The 22,550-nt window shown below is 37.9% G+C and overlaps 2 protein-coding genes across 2 annotated transcripts; one reads left to right on the forward strand and one right to left on the reverse strand.

The window, feature by feature from the left end:
- Nucleotides 1-645: 645 nt before the first annotated feature.
- On the forward strand, nt 646-14,930 carry LOC141401237 (dynein regulatory complex subunit 2). The gene is made up of 5 exons (XM_073981308.1): nt 646-873; nt 933-1,046; nt 1,106-1,244; nt 1,355-1,977; nt 14,456-14,930. The coding sequence occupies exons 1-5, from the start codon at nt 721-723 to the stop codon at nt 14,888-14,890; spliced, it is 1,464 nt and encodes a 487-aa protein (XP_073837409.1). The 5' UTR covers nt 646-720; the 3' UTR covers nt 14,891-14,930.
- Nucleotides 14,884-16,249, reverse strand: LOC141401239 (uncharacterized). The gene is made up of 3 exons (XM_073981309.1): nt 15,919-16,249; nt 15,347-15,545; nt 14,884-15,278 (listed from the first exon to the last, which is right to left on the reverse strand). Exons 1-3 carry the CDS (start codon nt 16,231-16,233, stop codon nt 14,959-14,961), a joined length of 834 nt encoding a protein of 277 aa, XP_073837410.1. The 5' UTR covers nt 16,234-16,249; the 3' UTR covers nt 14,884-14,958.
- Between the last annotated feature and the right edge of the window lie 6,301 nt (nt 16,250-22,550).

Raw genomic sequence — 22,550 nt, forward strand, 5'->3', positions numbered from 1 at the left:
TCGGTAAACTCGTTAGATTTTCAATTTGAATGTGTCCATATCATTTCACTAAATGCATAATTTCTCGCAAGAATTAGAATTCTTGCAAATAGGTTTGAGGTAGCTGGAAATTCATTAAAAAAGAAGAAGCTGTTTAAATCTTTTGTTTTTGAAATAAAAAAAAATTTTTTTTTCAAACTTATCAAAATACCCAGGTAGTGGTATCACACCAGCTGTTCGAATATTCAAAATTTTACGATGCCACTACTTTGATAATTGTGTACACCCTGACAGCACTTGGGACCCCAAATGAGCGCTGCTAATCATGGCACAATCGTAAAATTTTGAATATGTTATGTCAAAACTTTCTTTATGTTGTTGGAGAAATTACACCAAAAATAGTTTTTTATAAAGGGATTTGATTTTTCATATTCGATCAGCTGGTGTAATACCACTAACTGGTAGTTCTGCCATGCTGCTAATATATGGTCTGTTCCAGAACTGCAAGAATCTACTAATTTTTACTATTTTTCCCGATAACATTAAGGAAAACATGTTATCGTAGTAAAAAATAGTAAATTCTTGCAGGTTCTGGAACAAAGCAAATAATTATCAATTATTTGTTTACATTCGTTTCCACTTAATGTCAATAACAAATAAAAATTTTCAAAAAGCAATACTATCATATTCATTACAAATAATTTCGCATTAATATACAGTTATTACCTAGCCTACGCGAACATGGCAATTTCAAAACCATCTGTAACTTATGTGGACTACTTAATAGATGAAGAACCGCCTCCACCAATACCTAAAAAGAATCGCCTTACAAAGGCAGAAAAGAAGGAGCGAAAACGTCAAGCTGAAATAGAGTTTAAAAAATTGGAAATGATTGTAAGTCGTTGGATGCGAGTAATAATGATAAATAATGCCAATGTTATATCCTCTTCAAGGACCATTTTAAACGCGAATTAGCTTTGGCCAAAAAAAGTTCATTGCGTGGTCAAGAGAAGTGGTTGGACATGTGTAGACAAATTAAACTGGTCCAAATGAGAGAGGAACTAAAGGTAAGAACATCAAGGTTTCATTTATGGTGGATCGTAATAACATATCCCTGCTTTTCTAGTCTTGGGAAGTAAAAACCAATCGAGTCCTTACCCAAAAAGATGAAAAAATCGCCTTAATTCTTGAGGAAATAAGCGAAACTGAGGAGATGCATAAACGTAACTTTGCCAATCAATTAAGGATAATGGATTATTTATCGGGTATGGAGGAAATTTGCTATAAAAAGAGAGTTCGTAGTTTAGCTCTTTAAATGCGTGTTGCTACAATTCAAACATCCTATCAAATGTTCTTTTTTCCATTCAACTCCCAGAGATTTTCAAAGTCTTTCAAAATGTCGCCAGGCTACGCTATGAAGATAAAGCGGCAGAATTACTTCATGACTTCTACAGTGAAACGGACGAACGAAAACAAATTGAAGATGGCTACCAACGAAATTGTGAAAATGTTATGCATGCCACAAATCTAATCACTGCCGAGACATTACGTGAAGATTTTGAGATCTTCCTCGATAAACGTGATGATCAGGTTAACAGTGAAATTGAAAAACGTTATATTTTACGTGATTCCATATCAATGAAAATGAAGCGTCTACACAAGCAATTATTAGAATTTCTAGATGCGTTACGTAATGCCTCGTTTGATCCACATAAGGATGAACGAGTCAGGACATTAACGGAACGTCAAAGGACTTTTGTCGTAGAATCGAATAAATTAAATGTTAGCGAACGACATTTTACAAAACAAAATGAGCAATTAACAGCCGAATTGTTACACGAGGAAGCAGAAGCTCAGCGTAAAATCAATGATTTGAAATTGGAACAAAAATACTTTTTGAATATGCGTAATGAGATTGAGGAACAAATGCGAGCGAATGGATTGGAAGTGCATGAGAAATTGAAAATTGTAACCACTGAGTGCTATGGAATTTCGAAAGTAAGTAAAACAAGTAAGAAAGTATCAGTCAGCTGTGCTGACGGAGATATACCCGCAGCCACTTACCAAACACAATAATTACTAGTATACGAGTTTGCTTTAAAATCTGTATGTACCGTAATGTGGGGCTATACCAAATCATTGACATATACCAAACATTTTTAGTAACCAAACTGCTTCATAAAGGACTCAAAATATTAAATTACGTTAAACTAAGTTTGAAAGAAACTTTTGAAAAAGTTTTAGAGTTATCTTGCTATCTAGCCATTTTGGTATGGGCCGGGAGGGTTTTGGAGCTTGGACCATTATCTCCGGAAAAAGATTATACCGTTGTAAATGAGGCCGCTAGAACAACCTACAGAAAAAAAGAACCATAACGATCCGAGAGGAGCTCTTAAACTTCACTTTTTTTCGAATTTTGTGTGTGAGGTACCCGATGAAGTTGACCGATAAAGCCCATATTTCAACTTCACACATGACTGGATGAAATAATATGATGTGCAAAGTCTGCACCAATCAGAAACACCCTGCGAGGATTATCTTGTGGATTTGCCGTTTTGGTTGGTGCCGTCAGTGTTTCTTGGAATATTTAGGCCTATATCTCAGGAAGTATGGACTTGCGCAAGAACAAACATTATACCGTCGTAAAGGGAGCGGCAAGGACAACCTGCTGAAAACAAATCAAGACGATCCGAGAGGAGCTCTTAAACTTCACTTTATCCGAATTTTGTGTGGGACGTACCCGAAGTAGTGGACCGATATAGTCCATATCCCAGCCTGTTACATGACTGAATGAAATAATATGATGTGAAAAGTCTGCACCAATCAGAAACTCCCTGCGAGAATCATCTTGCGGATTTGCCATTTTGGTTGGTGCCGCCAGGGATTCTTTAAACTTTTCGGCCAATATCTCAGGAAGTATTGACTTGCGCAAGAAATAAATTGTACCGTCGTAAAGGAAGCCAGGGACGTACGCAGGGGGGGCCCTATTCATTATGTATTCAAAAAAAAAAATACAAGTTCGGTATTGTGCGGATTAGAATTGCAGGAAATGAAATGTCTATTGGGCATAAAGTACGATATATCAAGGGTTGTTTTAGTGCCTTAATCAACATTTTGTATACCTATTTTAGATCAAATTGTTCCTAAGTAGTAGAAAAACTAATGGAGAAAAAAGTATTGTTGTACATCCTAAAGTGCTAATATCTGCTACAAGTAACATACCCACCTGAATTTTTTCCTAACAGTACATGGCGATTTTTAGGTTATGGCCAAATCATGGGCGCTATGAACTTTATATTATATATTTGAATACTGGACTATATAGTAGACACCCTAAGCATATCTGCATGTTTTTTATCAACTCTGCTGCTTTCGTGACCGCAAAGATTTCGGCTTGGAAGACGCTACAATTTTCGCTTAGCTTGTACGAGATCCGTAAGTTGAGGGTATCGCTGTAGACGCCCGCTCCTGTTCCCCTTTCCATCTTGGAGCCATCGGTATAAACCTCTATACCCGATAGAGGTGGGGAGGCTTCTCTGTCAGGTATCCGAACTTCAATTTCGTCGAAGTGTAATTGTGGTGATATATAGTCACTGATTACCTCCGATCTCACTGATAGTCTAGATCGTCCTAAAATAACAGCGTGGCCATGAGCTTATCTCTTTGAGTCGGAGAGCACTCTTTGCTACCAACTCTTGCACCACGAGATTCATCGGATGAAGATCCAGTAACACATTGAGGTCAGCCTGTGGAGTGTTTTTCATGGCACCGGTAATTAAGAGAGATGTCGCTCTTTGAACGGTATTAATCTTGTGGAGAAGGGATGTCTTACTTAATGCATTCCACCATACCAATGAACCATAAGTCAGAATAGGGCGAACTATGGTCGTAAAAATCCAGTGGATGACCTGTGGTTTCAATCCCCAACTCTTACCAATAGAGTTCTTGCATAAATAAAGGACTATAAGGCCTCTCTTGGTACGTTCTTCGACATTCCTTTTCAACGTTAGTTGATGGTCCAGGATAATGCCAAGGTACTTTATTTCCATTATGGAAGTGGATCTTATTTTGGAAGTCATATCTTTTCGATAAATATTGCGCCCACTAGTCATTTCAGTGGGTCATCGTATAACTTTCGGACCAGTATATCCGGAAGCATAGACTTGTTCACGGAAAACATAATATCGCTGTAAACAGGACCACAACGAACAGCATCGGTATACATTTCCAAAGAATCTTCCAACAGACTCTAAACTGCACTAAGACCCAAATGTTGAACTTTTGTGGGGGAGGTACCCTAAGGGCCATTTGGACAAAATATTAGGATATCCAAAGTTTGGATCAAATTGGTTGCCAGTTCAAGAGATATCGTGCATACCATGTTCAACTGAAACTAAGTTTGGACAATATATGACGAAGGCCAAATTTTGGACCACATCGGTTGATCAGTTCGTGCTCGTGCCACTACATATGGTGCCATAGGGTTTTTACACCCTTCGTGCTGTTTTCTCAAGAAGTATTTACTTGTCCTAGAAAAAACCTTTACTGTCGTAATTAAGGCAGCAAATGCAAGTAGCTTCAATAAAAATCAAAGTGATTCGACAGTAGGTCTAAAAGTGAACTTATCCGAAATTTTGTGTGGGAGGTACCCGAAGGAGTGGACAAATATAGGCCATATTCAAATCTGATCTATATCTGGTAGATATATTAGGATGCAGGGACGTACGCAGGGGGGGGGCACGGGGGGCCCGGGCCCCCCCCGAAATGGTTTGGTCGAACAAAATTTATTAAGCTACTGTAACCAATTATTAAATTTTTTTGTCATAAACATTTTTTATGTTAGGAGATTTCAAATGAAAACTTATATATCTATCTTATATATATGAAGTTTCTGTACAGAAAATGTACATCAAGTCAAGTTATGTAAGATTTTTTTTTAATTTTTTTTGTTTGTATACTCCTTTTGGGAGAAACTTCCAATTAAATCTGAATTACGTCTTCATGCCACATCATTCCACTATTAAATACGAATTCCGTAATGAATATACTCCATATTTGTTGTGTCTTATTCAAGCTATATTGGGTCTCGAGGCTTTACACTATCCTGAATCCAAAATAATTCAGTATTGTGGGAATGGAAGTGCATGAAAAATGTCTATTGGACAAAATGTATGAAGCGTTCTTCGTGGACTATATATTGAAAGCCAATTAGAATTTTGTTTCGCTGCCTTCATCAACATTTTTTTTTACTTGTTGCTAAACTAGGGGAGAAAATTATGAAGAAAAATGAATTTGTTTTCGTCAAAAAATCTGCTATATGTAGCATACTCACTTGTATTTTTTCCCTATAATTGCACATATCGCTCATTTATATTTCAAAAAATCAAGTTTCGAGAAAAACGCGTTTTAAGTTTCGGAATGAAAGTGACTTCCCAACTTAAAAAGGTCAATACACAAAAAATAAAATAACTATTGGGATCATTTTTTGTACAGATCTTGCCAGATATTCGTGCTAAATTTCTGTGCAAGATCAAACATGATTCGAATTGTTTTAGTGCTTTATAACCTCAAAAAACCTTTTTGTTGATTTATGCCAAACTCCTAGAAAACAAGCTGTAACTCGTTGATTTTTAGAGATATCAACATGAAAATTTGACACAAGATAAAATAGAAGTTGTAGAAAAAATATAAATTGCTAACTCAAAAATCCGTTTTTTGAGTTATGCCACTCTTTGAGTAAATGAGCGATATGTTTGGACGGACAGCCCGTTCGTCTGTATCTCAGTTGTCTGGCAGGCTGGAGCGCATGATAACTTTCGAACGCACAGAGGGGAAATGTGTGTTAAAAGTTGATCCAAAGCCCTAGAAAGCTCATTTATAGTCCGATTGATATAAAATTTTGCACAAAGCATATCTTCTGTATAAGGATTAATCCTATAGAAAATAATGAAAAGCGGTCCAGATTTGGATGCAGCTTCCATATATATTCGCATCTGATATGAGATAAAAATGCACCAAAATCACTGAAATTTGACACATGCAACCTGAACTAGCCTAAAAAAATTGAGCCAATTTTCAAACAAATCGGTACAGATGTATATATAGTCCCATATACATATATTTCATTCCAAATTTTATTTTTTGAAACTTACTTAAATTTAATTTTTCTCAATTCACATGAGAAAAGTGTGAATGTTTCTGAATAATGCAAACATATTTGATAGGTGTTGGTTTAGTCTGATAAATAAGAGCCCCGGTTATAAGGCGGAGCAAAATTTAGTGTGAGTAAACCTTGCAATTCCATATAAAAATATTTCATATTTTAGTTGAGAAAAATTTGATTTTTTCGGAATGGCGCAAATATGCGCAATTTTTTATGATTGAATCTGATATTTGAGACTCAAGCGCATAAAACATTAGAAGAAACTATCACTATTGAAATTGTAGTAATCTTAAAAATTATCATAAAAAAATTTCATAAAGAGGATATGTATAACCATTATTAAAGAGCAAAGATGTAAAATCAATCTGAAAATTTTAAATGCTAATCTTGTTCGGAGACTGTACAAAAACAATAAATGTTCACCTAATTTCTTAGTTTTCGAAAATTTACTTTTTGTTTTCAGTATGGCTGAGTTCAATCGACTGCTGCATTGGATTGGTTAATCTTACAAACTCGTGGATGGTTATAGCAAATGTAGAAAAGAGTCTGGTTGCTGTTTATCAACATTTTTTCATAAAAAAACGATTTTCATATTTTGAGTTTTGAGCAATTTTAGGCCTATGTTTCCCCTCTGTGGAACGGATCAACCGATTTGGTCAAAGTTTTGGATCTCGTAAAGAAAAAAATTTTGCTAAAATGGTAGTAATCGATTCGATCTGAACTTTGCACATCGCAGTATTTCTTCCAGAAATGTATCGAACCCAAAATTGATTATATCGGTCCAGTTCTTCAAATAAATTTTTTTCCAAATGTACAACAAGTTCCAAGAGAATATGTTTGGCCAACATCTTCATGTACGTCCCTCTCAAAATTCAACATAAGTGCAGCTTAAGACTGATCCTTTGACATTTGTAGTCTTGTTTACTGCGATATCAAATTTTGAAGGGGAAAGTCCATGCTTCAAAGCTCTAAATACTAAGGAGACTAACTAAAATGGCTTGTGGGCGCAGTAACTATTCATAGATGAGAAAAAAAATCGCCGGAGGAATTTTCAAGTAAATCGCGATCAAAGTTCACATTTTGGGTTATTTTAGGTTTTCACGATTTTGCGTGGGAACGACAAGTGTTATCGAAATGGGACTAAAGAAAATGTTAAAGAGGATTTTCACTGCTACAACATTTTCCTTAGTTGCCTTTCGATAGGACTTGCCGCTTCCAGCAAAATCCTGAAAATCTAAAATTAACCTAAAAATGTGAACTTTGACCGCGATTTATTTAAAAATCCCTCCATCTATTTTCCCAGGTGTAAGCCGTTTTCAACTAAAGTTAGTTAAGGACACCATACATGACATTGTTTTATAAGGAGGCGATACAGTCAGTGCATTGTCCCAATTTGAACTTCTATATCTCAAAAATTGTAAAACTTAGGAAAAGTAGTAGAGGCCAATCTTGTAGAGAATTTTTACAGCTACAACATTTTTTAGTCCCATTACGATAGGACTTGCAATTTCCAAGCAAAACGGTGAAAACCTAAAAGACACCTAAAGATGTGAACTCTGACCGCGATTTATTTAAAAATCCATCCAGCGATTTTTTTCTTGTTTTTGGATTTTTCTCATCTATGAACATTGTAGTTTCAGAAACTGCGAAAACTTTCCAAGTTAGTTAAGGCGTTTTTTAACATTATACCAAAAGTAAAGAATGCAGCCGGAACAACAATCATGAAAATTTTCGACTTATATTATTTTGTCACGACTTAGCTAGAGTTTGCCAATTGGTTTCTGAGATATTTGATCGACCATGCTGTGGCTTAGTCCAAACATGAGTTTTGTAGTCTCAAACAGTACTCTGAGAAGGATTTGGAGACTATGAATCGTAGTCTCTATCGTTCGTTTTTAAATGTCTAAAGTTTTTAATTAATCAAATTTGGTGTTTTTATGGCATTAAAGAATAGTTTATTCTTAGCTTATCGACACAATAGCTGGATATAGAAGTCCAATCTGTGCTCGCAGATTCGTGTTATTCTTCTTTTTAAATGGGTATTTCGGCGTTATGTTCGGGTCGAACTATACCCCTATACCCTATAACTCCTGTATAACTCAATTCGTCCTACTCGCGAATATAGTTAAGTAGGGATTGTATTAAAACGTATATATATTTTAACCACTTTCTGCATGGAGGCTCTTTCACAAAAAGGAATCCCAAAATCTGTATTACAGCTGATATTCTAAAAATTAGATTAAGAGCTTTGAAATACTGAAAATCTTGCGATAGCAGAAATAATGGCAATTCTCTGTACTATTAAAATTCTGGGATATACCATAACGTTGGCCTATATTTTTTAATCATATAGGTCCAAAATACTGAAAACGGGGCGCAACTTTTATATGGCGACTATACCAAACGTGGTTTCAATTTCAATTCTAAATATCTTATATTTAACTTTTATTTAATACTCTGTAAAAAGTTAAAATTGTATCCTAAATATTGTGATCTTTCTCTACTGAATTTTTATACTTTGTGTCAGTCAATATTTCATATAAAATCAACAGCAAAACCTTAAAAAAGCTTTACGTAACCCTACACACCATTTTCAATTTTCATGATTTTTGGTCAAGTTGGGCCCCCCCCGAAATGAAATCCTGCGTACGTCCCTGTTAGGATGTGTTAAGTATGGACCAAATCGGTCACTCCCTTCAAGAGTTATCGTGCGCACAATTTTTCGGAACATTTTTGAACTTTTGTGGGGGGAGGTACCTGAAGGAGTGGACAGATATGGTATATCTTCGAACTTAAACTAAGTTTGGATAAGATATTACGAAGGCCAAATGTTGGACCGAGTCTGCAGATCCGTTCGAGAGTTATCTTGAGCTCCAACCACCTCACACGGTGTCATAGGGGTTTTTTCGCAACTTTCAGGCTATTTTCTCAGGAAGTGTGGACTTGCCCCTGATAAAACTTGTACCTTCGTATGGGGGGCAGTGAATACAAGTTGCTGAAACAAAAATCAAAGCGATTCGAGAGGAGGTCCTAAACTGAACTTATCCCAAATTTTGTGTGGGAGGTACCCAAAGGAGTGGACCCATATTGGAACCTCATCTAGGTCTGGTAGACATTTCACGATTTGCAAAGTATGGACCAAATCGGTTACTCCCTTCAAGAGTTATCGTACGTACAAAATTTCCGAACATTTTCGAACTTTTGTGGGGGAGGTACCGGAACGAGTGGACCGATATGGCCCATCTTCGAACTTAAACTATGTTTGGACAAAATATTACTTACTTACTTACTTAGCTGGCCCATTACAGAACATTTGTTCTATAGGCCGAACTAAGAAAAGATCTCTAATTCTCTCTATTTGTTGCTTCGCTTTCTGGAATACCGCGCCTTTTCATCTCATCATCCACTTGTTTGCGCCATCTATTCCTTGGCCTGCCAATTCTGCGTGCACCGCCAAGCGGTCCGTGTTTATACACCTTTTTAGCGGGGTCATCATCGCTCATTCTTATGATATGGCCTAGCCAACGCAATCGCTGCATCTCGATACGTTTAACAGTATTGATGTCGTTGTACAGCAGATACACCTCGTGGTTCATGCGACGTCGATATTCACCGTCAACGCAGATTGGCCCGTAGATCTTTCCAAAAATGTTTCTCTCAAACACGCCAAGCACTGCCTTATCTGCTTGCGCAAGTACCCAGGCTTCGGAACCATACATCAGCACGGGTAGTATCAGTGTTTTGTAAAGCGTTATTTTTGTTTGACGAGTTGGGGCTTTGTTTTTGAGGTGCTTACTTAAGCCAAAGTAGTATCTGTTGGCCAATACAATTCTTCTTTTTATTTCACAACTGATGTCGTTTGTTGTGTTTATGGCTGTGACGAGGTATACGAAGTCTTTTACTACCTCAAAATTCGATCCGATCTCAATCGACGCATTGCGTGTCGACACCATCAGCATGGTCTTCTCGCCGTTTACCGCCAGACCCACTTTAGCAGATTATCCTTCGACTTTCATAAAGGTATCGGTTACTTCTTTTACTGATCGTCCCATGATGTCTATATCATCAGCATAAGCAAGTAACATGTGGCTATTGGTGTAGATTGTCCCACTTCTTTTGACGTTTGCCTTTCGTATAACCTTTTCTAGCAGGATGTTGAAAAGATCACACTAAAGGCTGTCTCCTTGCCTGAAACCTCTTTTGGTACAAAACTCTTCGGAGAGGATCTTTCCTATTTTAACTGAAGATCTTGTGTCAGTCGGGAAATTCAGTCTCCACAGTGAAACATCTGACAATGGTATGAGACTGATAGACTTTGCAGCTGCAAAAAACATGGTAGTTAGCAGTACCAGATTTAATCATCTCGATATTCATAAGGGCACCTGGCTGTCTCCAGATCAGAAAACAAGAAACCAAATTGATCATGTTGTGATAGATGGAAGACATTCATCGAGCGTGTTGGATGTACGATCGTTCCGAGGCGCAAACATTGATTCGGACCACTACCTTGTTGCAGCAAAGGTACGCACCCGCTTAAACGTAGCAAACAAAGTACGAGCAGACACAACACGAAAGTTAGACATCGGTAAGCTGCAATCACAACGGATAGCCACAGCATATTCCACTCAACTAGCCCAATTGCTTAATCAAAGCCCTCCTCATCCCGATAACATATCAGCGCAATGGCAAAGCATTGCCCACTCCATGCAAACAGCCGCAAAATCCATACTTGGATACCAGAGACCTCCACCAAGGAATCCATGGTATGATGAGGAGTGTCGTGCTGCCACCGAAGAGAAAAATGCGGCATATAAGGCTACTTTACAATCCGTAGCAACGCGTAGCGCACGAGAGAGATACAGGGAGAAAAGGAGAGAGGAGAAACGTCTTTTCCGCAGGAAAAAGAGAGAGATGGAAAAGCGGGAGTGTGAAAAAATCGAGATGTACAGGAGCCAGAATGAAGTCCGAAAATTCTACCAAAGAGTCAAGCATCAAACTGATGGCTTTGGTACAGGCACATCCTCCTGTAGAGACCAGCAAGGTAATTTGGTAACTGATACAGATAGTATACTCAGGATATGGAAAGAACATTTTTCAAATCTGTTGGTATCCAATAGCAGCGAAGAAGACGAAGATACCACAGTCCCAATCCCAGAAGATGGTATTGAATGTATGCCGCCCAGCCAAGATGAGGTAAAGACAGCAATAAATCGGCTGAAGAATAATAAGGCAGCAGGGGCCGATGGCTTACCAGCCGAGCTGTTCAAAACCGGAGGCGACACGCTGATAAGGTGTATTCATCAGCTAGTTAGCACCATCTGGCAGGAAGAACGAGTACCCGACGATTGGAACCTGAGTATCCTGTGCCCCGTCCACAAGAAGGGAGATAAGACTGTATGCTCTAACTATAGGGGCATAAGTCTACTCCCTATTGCCTACAAGATCGTGTCAGGGATATTGTGCGAACGACTAAAGCCAATGGTCAACGAGATTATTGGACCATACCAATGCGGCTTTAGACCTGGCAAGTCCACCATTGACCAGATATTTACCCTGCGGCAAATCCTGGAGAAGACCCAAGAGATGCAGATCGACACCTACCACCTTTTTGTCGATTATAAAGCAGCCTTCGACAGTCCGCTGCGCTCAAAGGTATTCCAAGCCATGTCTGAATTTGGTATTCCCGCAAAGCTCATCCGGCTTTGTAAAATGACTTTAACTGACACGAGGTCCTCAGTTAAAATAGGAAAGAACCTCTCCGAAGAGTTTGGTACCAAAAGAGGTTTCAGACAAGGAGACAGCCTTTCGTGTGACCTCTTCAACATCCTGCTAGAAAAGGTTATACGAGAGGCAAACGTCAAAAGAAGTGGCACAATCTACACCAATAGTCACATGTTACTTGCTTATGCTGATGATATAGACATCATGGGCCGATCAGTAAAAGAAGTAACTGATACCTTTATAAAGGTAGAAGGAGAATCTGCTAAAGTGGGTCTGGCGGTAAACGGTGAGAAGACCAAGTTGATGGTGTCGACGCGCAATGCGTCCATTGAGCTCGGACCGACTGTGGAAGTTGGTTCCTATAATATTGAGGTAGTAAAAGACTTCGTCTACCTCGGCACCTCCGTCAACACAACAAAAGACATCAGTTGTGAAATAAAAAGAAGAATTGTATTGGCCAACAGATGCTACTTTGGATTAAGTAAGCAGTTTAAAAACAAAGCCACATCTCGTCAAACAAAAATAACGCTCTACAAAACACTGATACTACCCGTGCTGATGTATGGCTCCGAAGCCTGGGTACTTGCGCAAGCAGACATGGCAGTGCTTGGTGTGTTTGAGAGAAAAATTCTTCGAAAGATCTACGGACCAATCTGCGTTGACGGTGAATATCGACGTCGCATGAACCACGAGCTGTATCTGCTATACAACGACATGAATATTGTTAAACGTATCGAGATGCAGCGATTGCGTTGGCTAGGCCATATCATAAGAATGAGCGATGATGAACCCGCTAAAAAGGCGTATGAATACATGCCACATGGCGGTGCACGCAGAATTGGCAGGCCAAGGAATAGATGGCGCAAACAAGTGGATGTTGAGATGAAAAGGCGCGGTATTCCAGAGAGCAAAGCAACAAATAGAGAGGAATGGAGATCTCTTCTTAGTTCGGCCTATAGAACAAATGTTCTGTAATGGGCCAGCTAAGTAAGTAAGTAAGTCTTGTGTCAGTTAGAGTCATTTTTGCTTGGAATACCTTTGAACGTAGCGGGCTGTCGAAGGCTGCTTTATAATCGACAAAAAGGTGGTAGGTGTCGATCTGCATCTCTTGGGTCTTCTCCAGGATTTGCCGCAGGGTAAATATCTGGTCAATGGTGGACTTGCCAGGTGTAATGCCGCATGGGTAGGGTCTAATTATTTCGTTGACTTTGGGCTTTTGTCGTTCGCAAAATATCCCTGACACTATCTTGTAGGCGATAGGGAGAAGACTTATGCCCCTATAGTTGGAGCATAAAGTCATATCTCCATTCTTATGGACGGGACACAGGATGCTCAGGTTCCAATCGTCGGGTACGCGTTCTTCCTGCCAGATGGAGCTATCTAGCTGATGCATACACCTTATCAGCGTATCGACTCCGGTTTCAAACAGCTCGGCTGGTAGGCCATCAGCTCCTGCTGCCTTATTATTCTTCAGCCGATTTATTGCTGTCTTTACCTCATCTTGGCTGGGCGGTATACATTCAATACCATCTTCTGGGATTGGGACTGTGGTACCTTCGTCGTCTTCGCTGCAATTGGAAACCAACAGTTTTGAAAAATGTTCTTTCCATATCCTGAATACACTATCTGTATCAGTTACCAAATTACCTTGCTGGTCTCTACAGGAGGATGTGCCTGTACCAAAGCCATCAGTTTGATGCTTGACTCTTTGGTAGAATTTTCGGACTTCATTCTGGCTCCTGTACATCTCGATTTTTTCACACTCCCGCTTTTCCATTTCTCTCTTTTTCTTGCGGAAAAGACATTTCTCTTATCTCCTTCTCTCTCGATATCTCTCTCGTGCGCTACGCATTGCTACTGATTGTAAGGTAGCTCTATATGCCGCATTTTTCTCTTCGGTAGCAGCATGACACTCCTGGTCATACCATGGATTCCTTGGTGGAGGTCTCGGGTATCCAAGTACTGATTTTGCGGCTGTTTGCATGGAGTGGACAATGTTTTGCCATTGTCCTGATATGTTATCGGGACGAGGAGTGCTTTGATTAAGCAGTTGGGCCAGTTGAGTGGAATATGCTGTGGCTATCTGTTGTGATTGCAGCTTACCCATGTCCAACTTCCGTTTTTCATTTCTGTGATTTTAATTATAATGACGAATATCATACCTTTGGTTGGGACCTTTCAAAAGCAAAGCCTGGTTATGAAAGTAGAAGATCCCATCTTTACAATGATGCAAAGTAGGTTGGCGTAGGTGGCCAAATAACGGAGATATCGCAATAATCGGTAATACATCCCATTTCTCCTTTTTTTAATAACGCTACAGTTTGCAATTTTGATCGGATCGCCACAGAATTTTTGGGGGTTGATAGGGGTCCTAGAGGGGAAGAATTCTATTGATTTTGGTGATGGTAGGATCACAGGGGTAGTGGTGTAGAGTTTCACATAGTCGGCCCCGTCCCGACTATAGCCTTTGCTCACTTGTTCCTTTTTGGCATACGAAGTAGCGGACATTTTCCTAGTAAAATATAAAATATACAATTTTAAATATAAAATATTTCGTTTCAGTTTGTTTGTAATAACATCCTTCTCTTACAGGTCTACCAAAAGCTTCAGAAATATGGCGACCTATTGCTATCCCTTGCCGCCAATTGCCGAAAACTACAAACCGAATCAGAAAAAGTTGTTCCCTGGGGTGATTTTCGTGAAATGGAATCTTCAAATTTGCCGCAAGAAGATTTTGCCATAGAAATTCTCGATCTACAATCCCATGTTGATGTAAATGAAGCGGAATTAAAACAGCAAATTGAACTTATGCGTAACTTCTGGCAACGCCAAGCCATTGCCGAGGCTCAAGCTATAATTTTGGAAAAACAAAAACATGAACTGATTCAAGAAAATCAAGTGTATATAGAAAAAATTAAATCCCTTAGCAAAAGCGATAATGTTGATGATTTGCAAAAGGCCCTACATGTTCAGTGTCTTTTGGAGGAGGGGCCACAGTGTCCAGGATATAAGAAATGTCATTTGTAATTCTTAATCACTTTATTTGCGAAATTGTTATATATGTACATATATAAAAATAATTAAAAATATATATTTCAAATCCTAGGATTATAATAGAAAACATCAAACGAAAGAATTTTATAAAAACCCACAGCCCAATCTTTGTCATTGGCATAGCGACTGGGATGTTGGCGATAATACTCTGCTGAGTTTGCACTGCAATCTCTACGAAAACGTATGAAAATTTCAGCAAAGACAATGCGATGTGGAGCCGAAATTACTTCTTCACTTAGTCGACGATCTGCGTCCAAAGATTGCAATATGCGATTGACCTCCACCAGCTCTTCAATAGTATCGAAATCTTTGGTATTCCGCAGACCCACAAACATCATGTCAATAAAACAGTATTTGCGACCTTTTTGAAGGAAAAGAATCAATATTATTGATTCAAATGATGGACTTATGTATATATTTTAAACTTACCATAATTATATTTGGTTACCACTTTCATGGGTATGGCCCTGCGTATATGTTCCGTCTGAAAACGTACTAATTTCAATCGAGTGTCGTCTCTTGATAACATCATGTCCCGGGTGATTTGTTGGTAGCCCAATGGAGTGGTGAATTTGCTAATACTTTTCAGATTTTGTTGGCGTATTATGTCGGTTATGACCACAGCAGCCTAAAGATATGCAATAGAAATTAATAATTGATAGGGGTCTGTTGGTTTGGTTTTGCCGCACGGCAAAAACTAGAACGCTATGAAATGTAATGTTCGGCCTGAACATATTCTTTCATCAAAGTTTTACAACTTAATTCACGAAACATTCAACAAGCGATTAATGATTCAAAATAGCTAAAAATGTCACCACACTAGTGATTATTAAATATTCGGTCTGAATACTTTTTCACTTGTACTAAAAAATTATTCGGCTGTTTGCTGGTTTAAAGTTTCGCTCATCCAAATTTTGAATCTAGCCAGTTCAACAACCACATATACGCTATTGTGAATGGTTGTATATTTTCTTAATGGTGAATTGTATATTTTCTCTTACCTGTTTAGCACCTCTAATAAACTCTTCTTCGACAAATTCACGATCCCAAAACAATTGCAGTTTCATAAGATTGAACTTTGCCCTCAAATAAGACCACGGATTACTGAAGTACACTAAGGTGGGTATCATTTTACGACGTTGCTGATTTAGCTCCATTTGACGTTTCCATTGATGATTTTGTCGTTGCCATTTGAAATTTCCTGAAGATTGTAATTTACTTTGTTGCAGCAGGGATTGACCGGAAATAAATTTAGAGAATTTTGTGAATTCATTACCAAAGAAGAAGTTGAAGTTACTTGAAATTTTTATAAACATTTTTTGTTTTCTTAAAAAAATTCTGTTGTTTGTTTTTGAGTTAAAACATATGGGAGGTGAGAAAGGAGAAATTAAAAATAAGACAGAGTTGCTACAATTCTAGATTATATAGATATAAAGTGAAACGAATTTGGTGTATTTTAAGACTAGCTGAAACAGTGGCTCTTTATAGAACTGCATATAAAAGAGCTGAATTAGAGGGTCCTTTAAGATGAATTGAATCAGAATTCTTTTAGGCAAACTGAATCACCAGTCTTTTTAGACAAATTAAAGGAATGTTTATGGATCAACTGACGCAGGGTTACCCAAACCAAAGCTGTTGCTAAATCCTACCGATTGCAACGGTGCTGTCAACTTTTATTGATACTTTTCATTCATAATTTTGTGTGTTTAAATGGCCTGTTCCCGTACTTTATAAAGTGGTAAAAGTCGTAAAACTTGTAAACGATTTTCATATAAATTTCGTATACAGGAAAGCAAAATGTGTAAAAGTGGTAAAAATTGTAAAAACTTTTTAGTTCTGGAACAGAGCTAAAGTTACCGATTTTTGTTGGCAACTCAAAAAATGAGTTACAGAATTCCACTTCTAAAGTCCTTATATACGAGCTGAAGCATGTAGATTACAAAGACCATCTGAAGCGGAAAGTCTTTGAGGGTCAGCATCGTAAGTGGTGCTACATAGATGAGCTGAATGATAAACCTTTTGAGGTATATGGTATTTATAGAGAGTCTTTATTGTCCACTTGAAGCCAGGACTCTTCACAGGCGAGTTGTAGCAGTGGATCTTTATAGGAAGTCTTTATAGATAATATGAATCAGAGAGTCATTATGAACCAGCAGAAGCAGTAGGTCTTTATAGACGAATTAAAGGGGGGTGTTTCTAAAGACCAGCAATTACCGACTAACTGAAGCTGCGAGTCTTAAATACGGGTCAAAGCTGGAAGAATATTATCGACAAGCTGATGCTTCATTGCAACAACATCAGGTATAAACAGGTAAAAAAGTATCAGTCAGTCCTTAGCCACATGATTCGAGGAGTGGGAATGCGCCAACATAGTCCAACTTCTTACTGGATCTGATTTTGGAAGTCATTACTTTCGAGAGATCAGTTATTGTAGTTGATCACTGCAAAATTTTGTTTAGCCTTTGAGTCGTTATAATCGAAAGCATGGACTTCCCCATGACCACAAAACATATATTCCAAAAATTATTGGCATAGATCTACATATCTTTTGGTATAGTCCCCGTATAATGGTACCACCCGATTTTCGGTATTTTGAGGATTTTAGCTACAATTTTTAACCGAAATATCTGTAATTTTACATTTGAAGTTCTCAGTGATCATGAAAGTTCTCCACCAAAAATCGTCCATATATGTCTATGTTTTGGTATAGACACCATATAAAGGTACCTCTCGATTTTCAGTATTTTGAGGATTTTCATTTAAAGTAAGTTATGGCGCACGTTCATGATATTGTTTTATAAGGAAACGATACAGTCAGTGCATTGTCCCAATTTGAACTTCTCTATGTCAAAACCGGTAAAACCTACGAAAATTTCATAAAGGTCAGTTTTGTAGAGAATTTTCACTGCTACAACATTTTTTTAGTCCCATATCCATAAGACTTGCGGGTTTCAAGCAAAATCTTGAAAACCTAAAAAAAACTCTAAAAGTGTGTATTTTGACCGCGATTTATTTAAAACCCCCCCGGCTTTTTTTTTAGTTTTTTGATTTTTCTCATCTATGAACATTGCAATTTCAGAATACGCAGAAACTTGCCAGATGTAAGCTCCTTCCATTTAAATTTGGTTAAGGCACACCGTGTACATTTTTTAACCGAACTACCTATAATTTGTGATCACGAAGGTTCTCCACCAAAAATCGTCAACATATGCCCGTATTTTGATATAGCTCCCATATAAGGTTCTCTGTGGTCACGAAACTTCTCCACCAAATATCGTCAACTTAGGTCCATGTTTTTACATAGACCCCATATAACGGTACCTCCCGATTTTCGGTATTTTGAGGATTTTAGGTAAAATTTTTAATCGAAATAGCTGTAATTTTGCACTTGAAGTGCTCAGTGATCATCGAAGCTCTCCACCAAAACTCGTCCATATATGTCAATGTTTAGGTATAGCCATCAAATAACGGTACTTCTCGATTTTCTGTATTTTGAGGATTTTAGCTACAATTTTTAACGGACCTAGCTGTAATTTAACATTTTAGATTTTCAGTCGTCTCGACATTTTTCCACCAAAAATCGTCAACAAAGGTTCATGTTTCGTTTTCAGCGATCGCAAAACTCCTCCACGTTTTGGTATAGCCCCATATAACGGTACCTCCCGATTTTCGGCATTTTGAGATTTTTGGTACAATTTTTAACTGAACTAGCTGTAATTTGACAATTGAGGTTACCAATGATCACAAAATGTCTTCACTAAAAATCGTCAACATAGGTCCATGTTTTGGTATAGCACCTATATAATGGTACCACCCGATTTTCGATATTTTGAGGATTTTAATTAAAATATTTAACCGAACTAGCTGTAATTTCAAATTTTTTGTTCTAGTGGTCACGAAAGTTTTCCATTAAAAATCGTCATTTTTTTTGTATAGCAGCCATATATGTAGCTGTACCTCCTTATTTTCGGTGTTTTGAGGATTTTTGCTACCCTTTTTAACCAAATTAGCTGTGGTCACGAAACTTCTCTACCAAAAATGGTCAACATAGGTACATATTTTTATATAGCTTCCATAAAACAATACCTCCCGATTTTCGGTATTTTGAGGATTTTAGCTACAATTTTTAACCGAACTAGCTGTAATTTGACATTTTTGGTTCTCAGTGGTCGGGAAATCGGCATCTGGAATCAAATGATTATATAATGTAATAAATAGGCACATCCATATTTCAAATATACATTTCGTCGGTGTCATGCTTAAGTGTTCCATACGCCATTTGCCTGTTTTGAGATAATCGTATTTTAATGTTTTGCGTCACAACTGTGTGGAGCTGGCTAAAGAAAATATTTATATTTTTGACTTGAGATATAATTAATAGTGTATAGAACATATTTGCAAAAATTTAGAGAAATATGTATTGGAATATAAAAGTTATGGAGATTTTTTTTAAAACAAGTAAAAACGGTGTTAAGTTCGGCCGGGCCGAACTTGTTATACCCTCCACTACAAGTTGTACTGAAGTAAAATGGAATAATTAGTTTCCTTTCGTTTATATGAAGAAGACTTAATACTAAATTTCAGCAATTTTGGTGAAACAATGTTAGGCACCATTCTATATGGTCTATTTCAAAACGTCGATCTATACCGACAAATTTCTGACGGAAAGTTTTTAGGCTCAAAGAAGACTTAATACCAAATTTCCTATATTTCGGTAAGAGAATGTGACTAAAACTTAAAAAATACCGAAAATCAAGAAGTACGCTTCTAGTACTCTTCTGGAATATTTTATAACTCTTGGAAGACGAAATAACGAATTTCAGCCATTTCGGTTGGATATTGACGTCACAATCTTCAGTATTACGAAAATCGGGAGGTACCGTTCTATGGGGGCTATATGAAGGTGTGGACCGATACCAACAAAATTCAGGGGGAAAGTTGTATACCCCTAAAGAAGACTACGTACCAAATTTCAGCCATTTTGGTAGGATAATGAAGCTAAAACCTTAAAAATACCGAAAATCGGGAGGTACCGTTCTATGGGGGCTATATGAAGGTGTGGACCGATACCGACAACATTCTGGGGGAAAGTTTTATACCCCTAAAGAAGACTACGTACCACATTTCAGCCATTTTGGTTGGATAATGAAGCTAAAACCTTAAAAATACCGAAAATCGGGAGGTACCGTTCTATGGGGGCTATATCAAAACGTGGACCGATATATCCCATTTTCAATACCAACCATCCTGCAAGTAATAAAAACTTCTGTACCAAATTTTGACTCTCTATCTTTAAAATTGCGAGCTGTATCTTGATTTCAACAGACAGACAGATGGACGGACTGACGGACGGACGGACAGACGGACATGGTCAAATCGACATAGAATTTTATGCTGATCAATAATATATATACTTTATAGGGTCTCCGACGAATATTTCGATGTGTTACAAACGGAATGACAAATTTAATTATACCCTCCATATGGTGGAGGGTATAAAAAGAATTTTTGTCGATTTGTTCCATATCCGCACTTATGACACAAATGTGCAATATTGTAAATCACATGGAACAAAGTGACTAAAAAAATTTCCATTTTTGCCTCAATAAATTAAATACTTCTAAATCGAAAATTTAAATTTTGATTTTTGAAATGTGTTTTTAAACTTGTAACTTTTTAAAATATGTATTAATTTCATAACTGAAAAAAGTTTATGCTTTCCCGTCGAGGCGTGGATATCTCGGAAACTAGAGCAGATAGGAGAAAGCCGACTAGAAATTCAGAAAGAGCATACCGGAAAACCCTAGAAACCACTTGTATCTCAAAAAGTCAAAATGGCGTATGGAACACTTCAGCATGACACCGATATGTATATGAAAAATGTATTGATGTAATTACCAATATTAAATGCGACTAATTCCTTGTCCAATAAAATATTTCCATTCACCTTTTTGATTCAATTATAAAATGTATTGGACATTTAATTTACTAAAACGAACCATTTATTTAAGAAAACACAAAACACTGATTTATTCACTCACGTTACCGTTTTTACTCAACGATTGTATTTAGAAATATGAAGAAGAAAAAAAAACACAATTATTACCATTTTTATACCCTCCACCAATATATGGAGTATGTATATTCTTGATCAGGTTAAAATTCTATGTCGATTTAACCATGTCCGTCTGTTGAAATCAAGATACAGCTTGCAATTTTTAAGATAGAGCTTTGTAATTTGGTATAAAACTTCCCCTTGGTTTTTGTCGGTATAGGTCCACGCCTTCATATATCCGCCATAGAACGGTACCACCCGATTTTCGGGTGGTGATATTCCTTCGAAATGACTAAAATTTGGTATTTTGTCTTCGTTGGAAATTTCTCGGTACAGATACTTACTTACTTAGCTGGCCTTTTACAGAACATTTGTTCCATAAGCCCAACAAAGAAAAATCTCCAATCCTCTCTGTTTGCTGCTGTATTTTCCCAATCTGGGATATGTAGCTTACTGATATCTCGTTTCACTTGTTCGCTCCAACGAAGCTTTGGCCTTCCAGATCTGCGAGAACCTCCATGCGGCCCGTATTTATACGCCTTTTTAGCGGATTCATCATCACTCATTCTTATAACATGGCCTAGCCATCGTAATCGTTGTATCTCGATTTGTTCAACTACATTGATGTCATTGTATAGTTGGTACAGCTCGTTGTTCATACGACGCCGATATTCGCCGTCAACACAGATTGGCCCGTAGATCTTTCGAAGAATTTTTCTCTCGAACACACCAAGCACTGCCTTATCTGCTTGAGCAAGTACCCATGCTTCGGAACCATACATTAGCACGGGTAGTATCAGTGTTTTGTAAAGTGTTACTTTTGTTTGACGAGAGGTGGCTTTATTCCTAAACTGCTTACTCAGCCCAAAGTAGCATCTGTTAGCCAACACTATTCTTCTTCGTATTTCACAACTGATGTTATTTGTTGTGTTTATGGCGGTGTCGAGGTAGACGAAGTCCTTTACTACCTCAAAATTGTAGGTACCAACATTCACAAATGGTGCGGGGTTTGTGGAAATATTACGCGTCGATACCATCAACTTGGTTTTTTCGCCGTTTACTGCCAGACCAACTTTAGCAGATTCTCTTTCGACTTTTGCAAAGGTGCCAGTTACTTCCTTTACCGATCGACCCATGATGTCAATGTCGTCGGCATAAGCCAGTAACATATGGCTGTTGGTGTATATTGTTCCATTTCTTTTGACCTTCGCGTCTCGTATGACCTTTTCCAGCAGGATGTTAAATAGATCATACGACAGGCCGTCTCCTTGTCTGAAACCTCTTTTGGTAATAAACTCTTCGGAGAGGTTCTTTCCTATTTTAACTGAGGATCTCGTCTCAGTTAGTGTCATTCTACAAAGCCGAATGAGCTTTGCAGGAATACCAAAATCAGACATGGCTTGGAACACCTTTGAACGTATAGGGCTGTCGAATGCTGCTTTATAATCGACGAAAAGATGGAAGGTGTCGATCTGCATTTCTTGGGTCTTTTCCAGGATTTGTCTCAAGGTAAATATCTGGTCAATGGTGGATTTGCCAGGTCTAAAGCCGCACTGATAGGGTCCTATAATTTCATTG

This window comes from Musca autumnalis, unplaced genomic scaffold (assembly GCF_047663935.1).
Source record: "Musca autumnalis isolate F117 unplaced genomic scaffold, ASM4766393v1 scaffold_4, whole genome shotgun sequence".
Classification (NCBI taxonomy): Eukaryota; Metazoa; Arthropoda; class Insecta; order Diptera; family Muscidae; genus Musca; species Musca autumnalis.

Bases quoted from the DNA above. Each gene is read 5' to 3' on its own strand.
- LOC141401239 (XM_073981309.1), bottom strand. From the start codon at position 16,233: ATGTTTATAAAAATTTCAAGTAACTTCAACTTCTTCTTTGGTAATGAA. The intron at 15,546-15,918 runs GTAAGAGAAAAT...GCATATCTTTAG, and splicing joins TTATTAGAGGTGCTAAACAG to GCTGCTGTGGTCATAACCGA. The intron at 15,279-15,346 runs GTAAGTTTAAAA...TCCTTCAAAAAG, and splicing joins GGTAACCAAATATAATTATG to GTCGCAAATACTGTTTTATT.
- LOC141401237 (XM_073981308.1), top strand. From the start codon at position 721: ATGGCAATTTCAAAACCATCTGTAACTTATGTGGACTACTTAATAGAT. The intron at 874-932 runs GTAAGTCGTTGG...ATCCTCTTCAAG, and splicing joins TTAAAAAATTGGAAATGATT to GACCATTTTAAACGCGAATT. The intron at 1,245-1,354 runs GTATGGAGGAAA...TTCAACTCCCAG, and splicing joins GATAATGGATTATTTATCGG to AGATTTTCAAAGTCTTTCAA.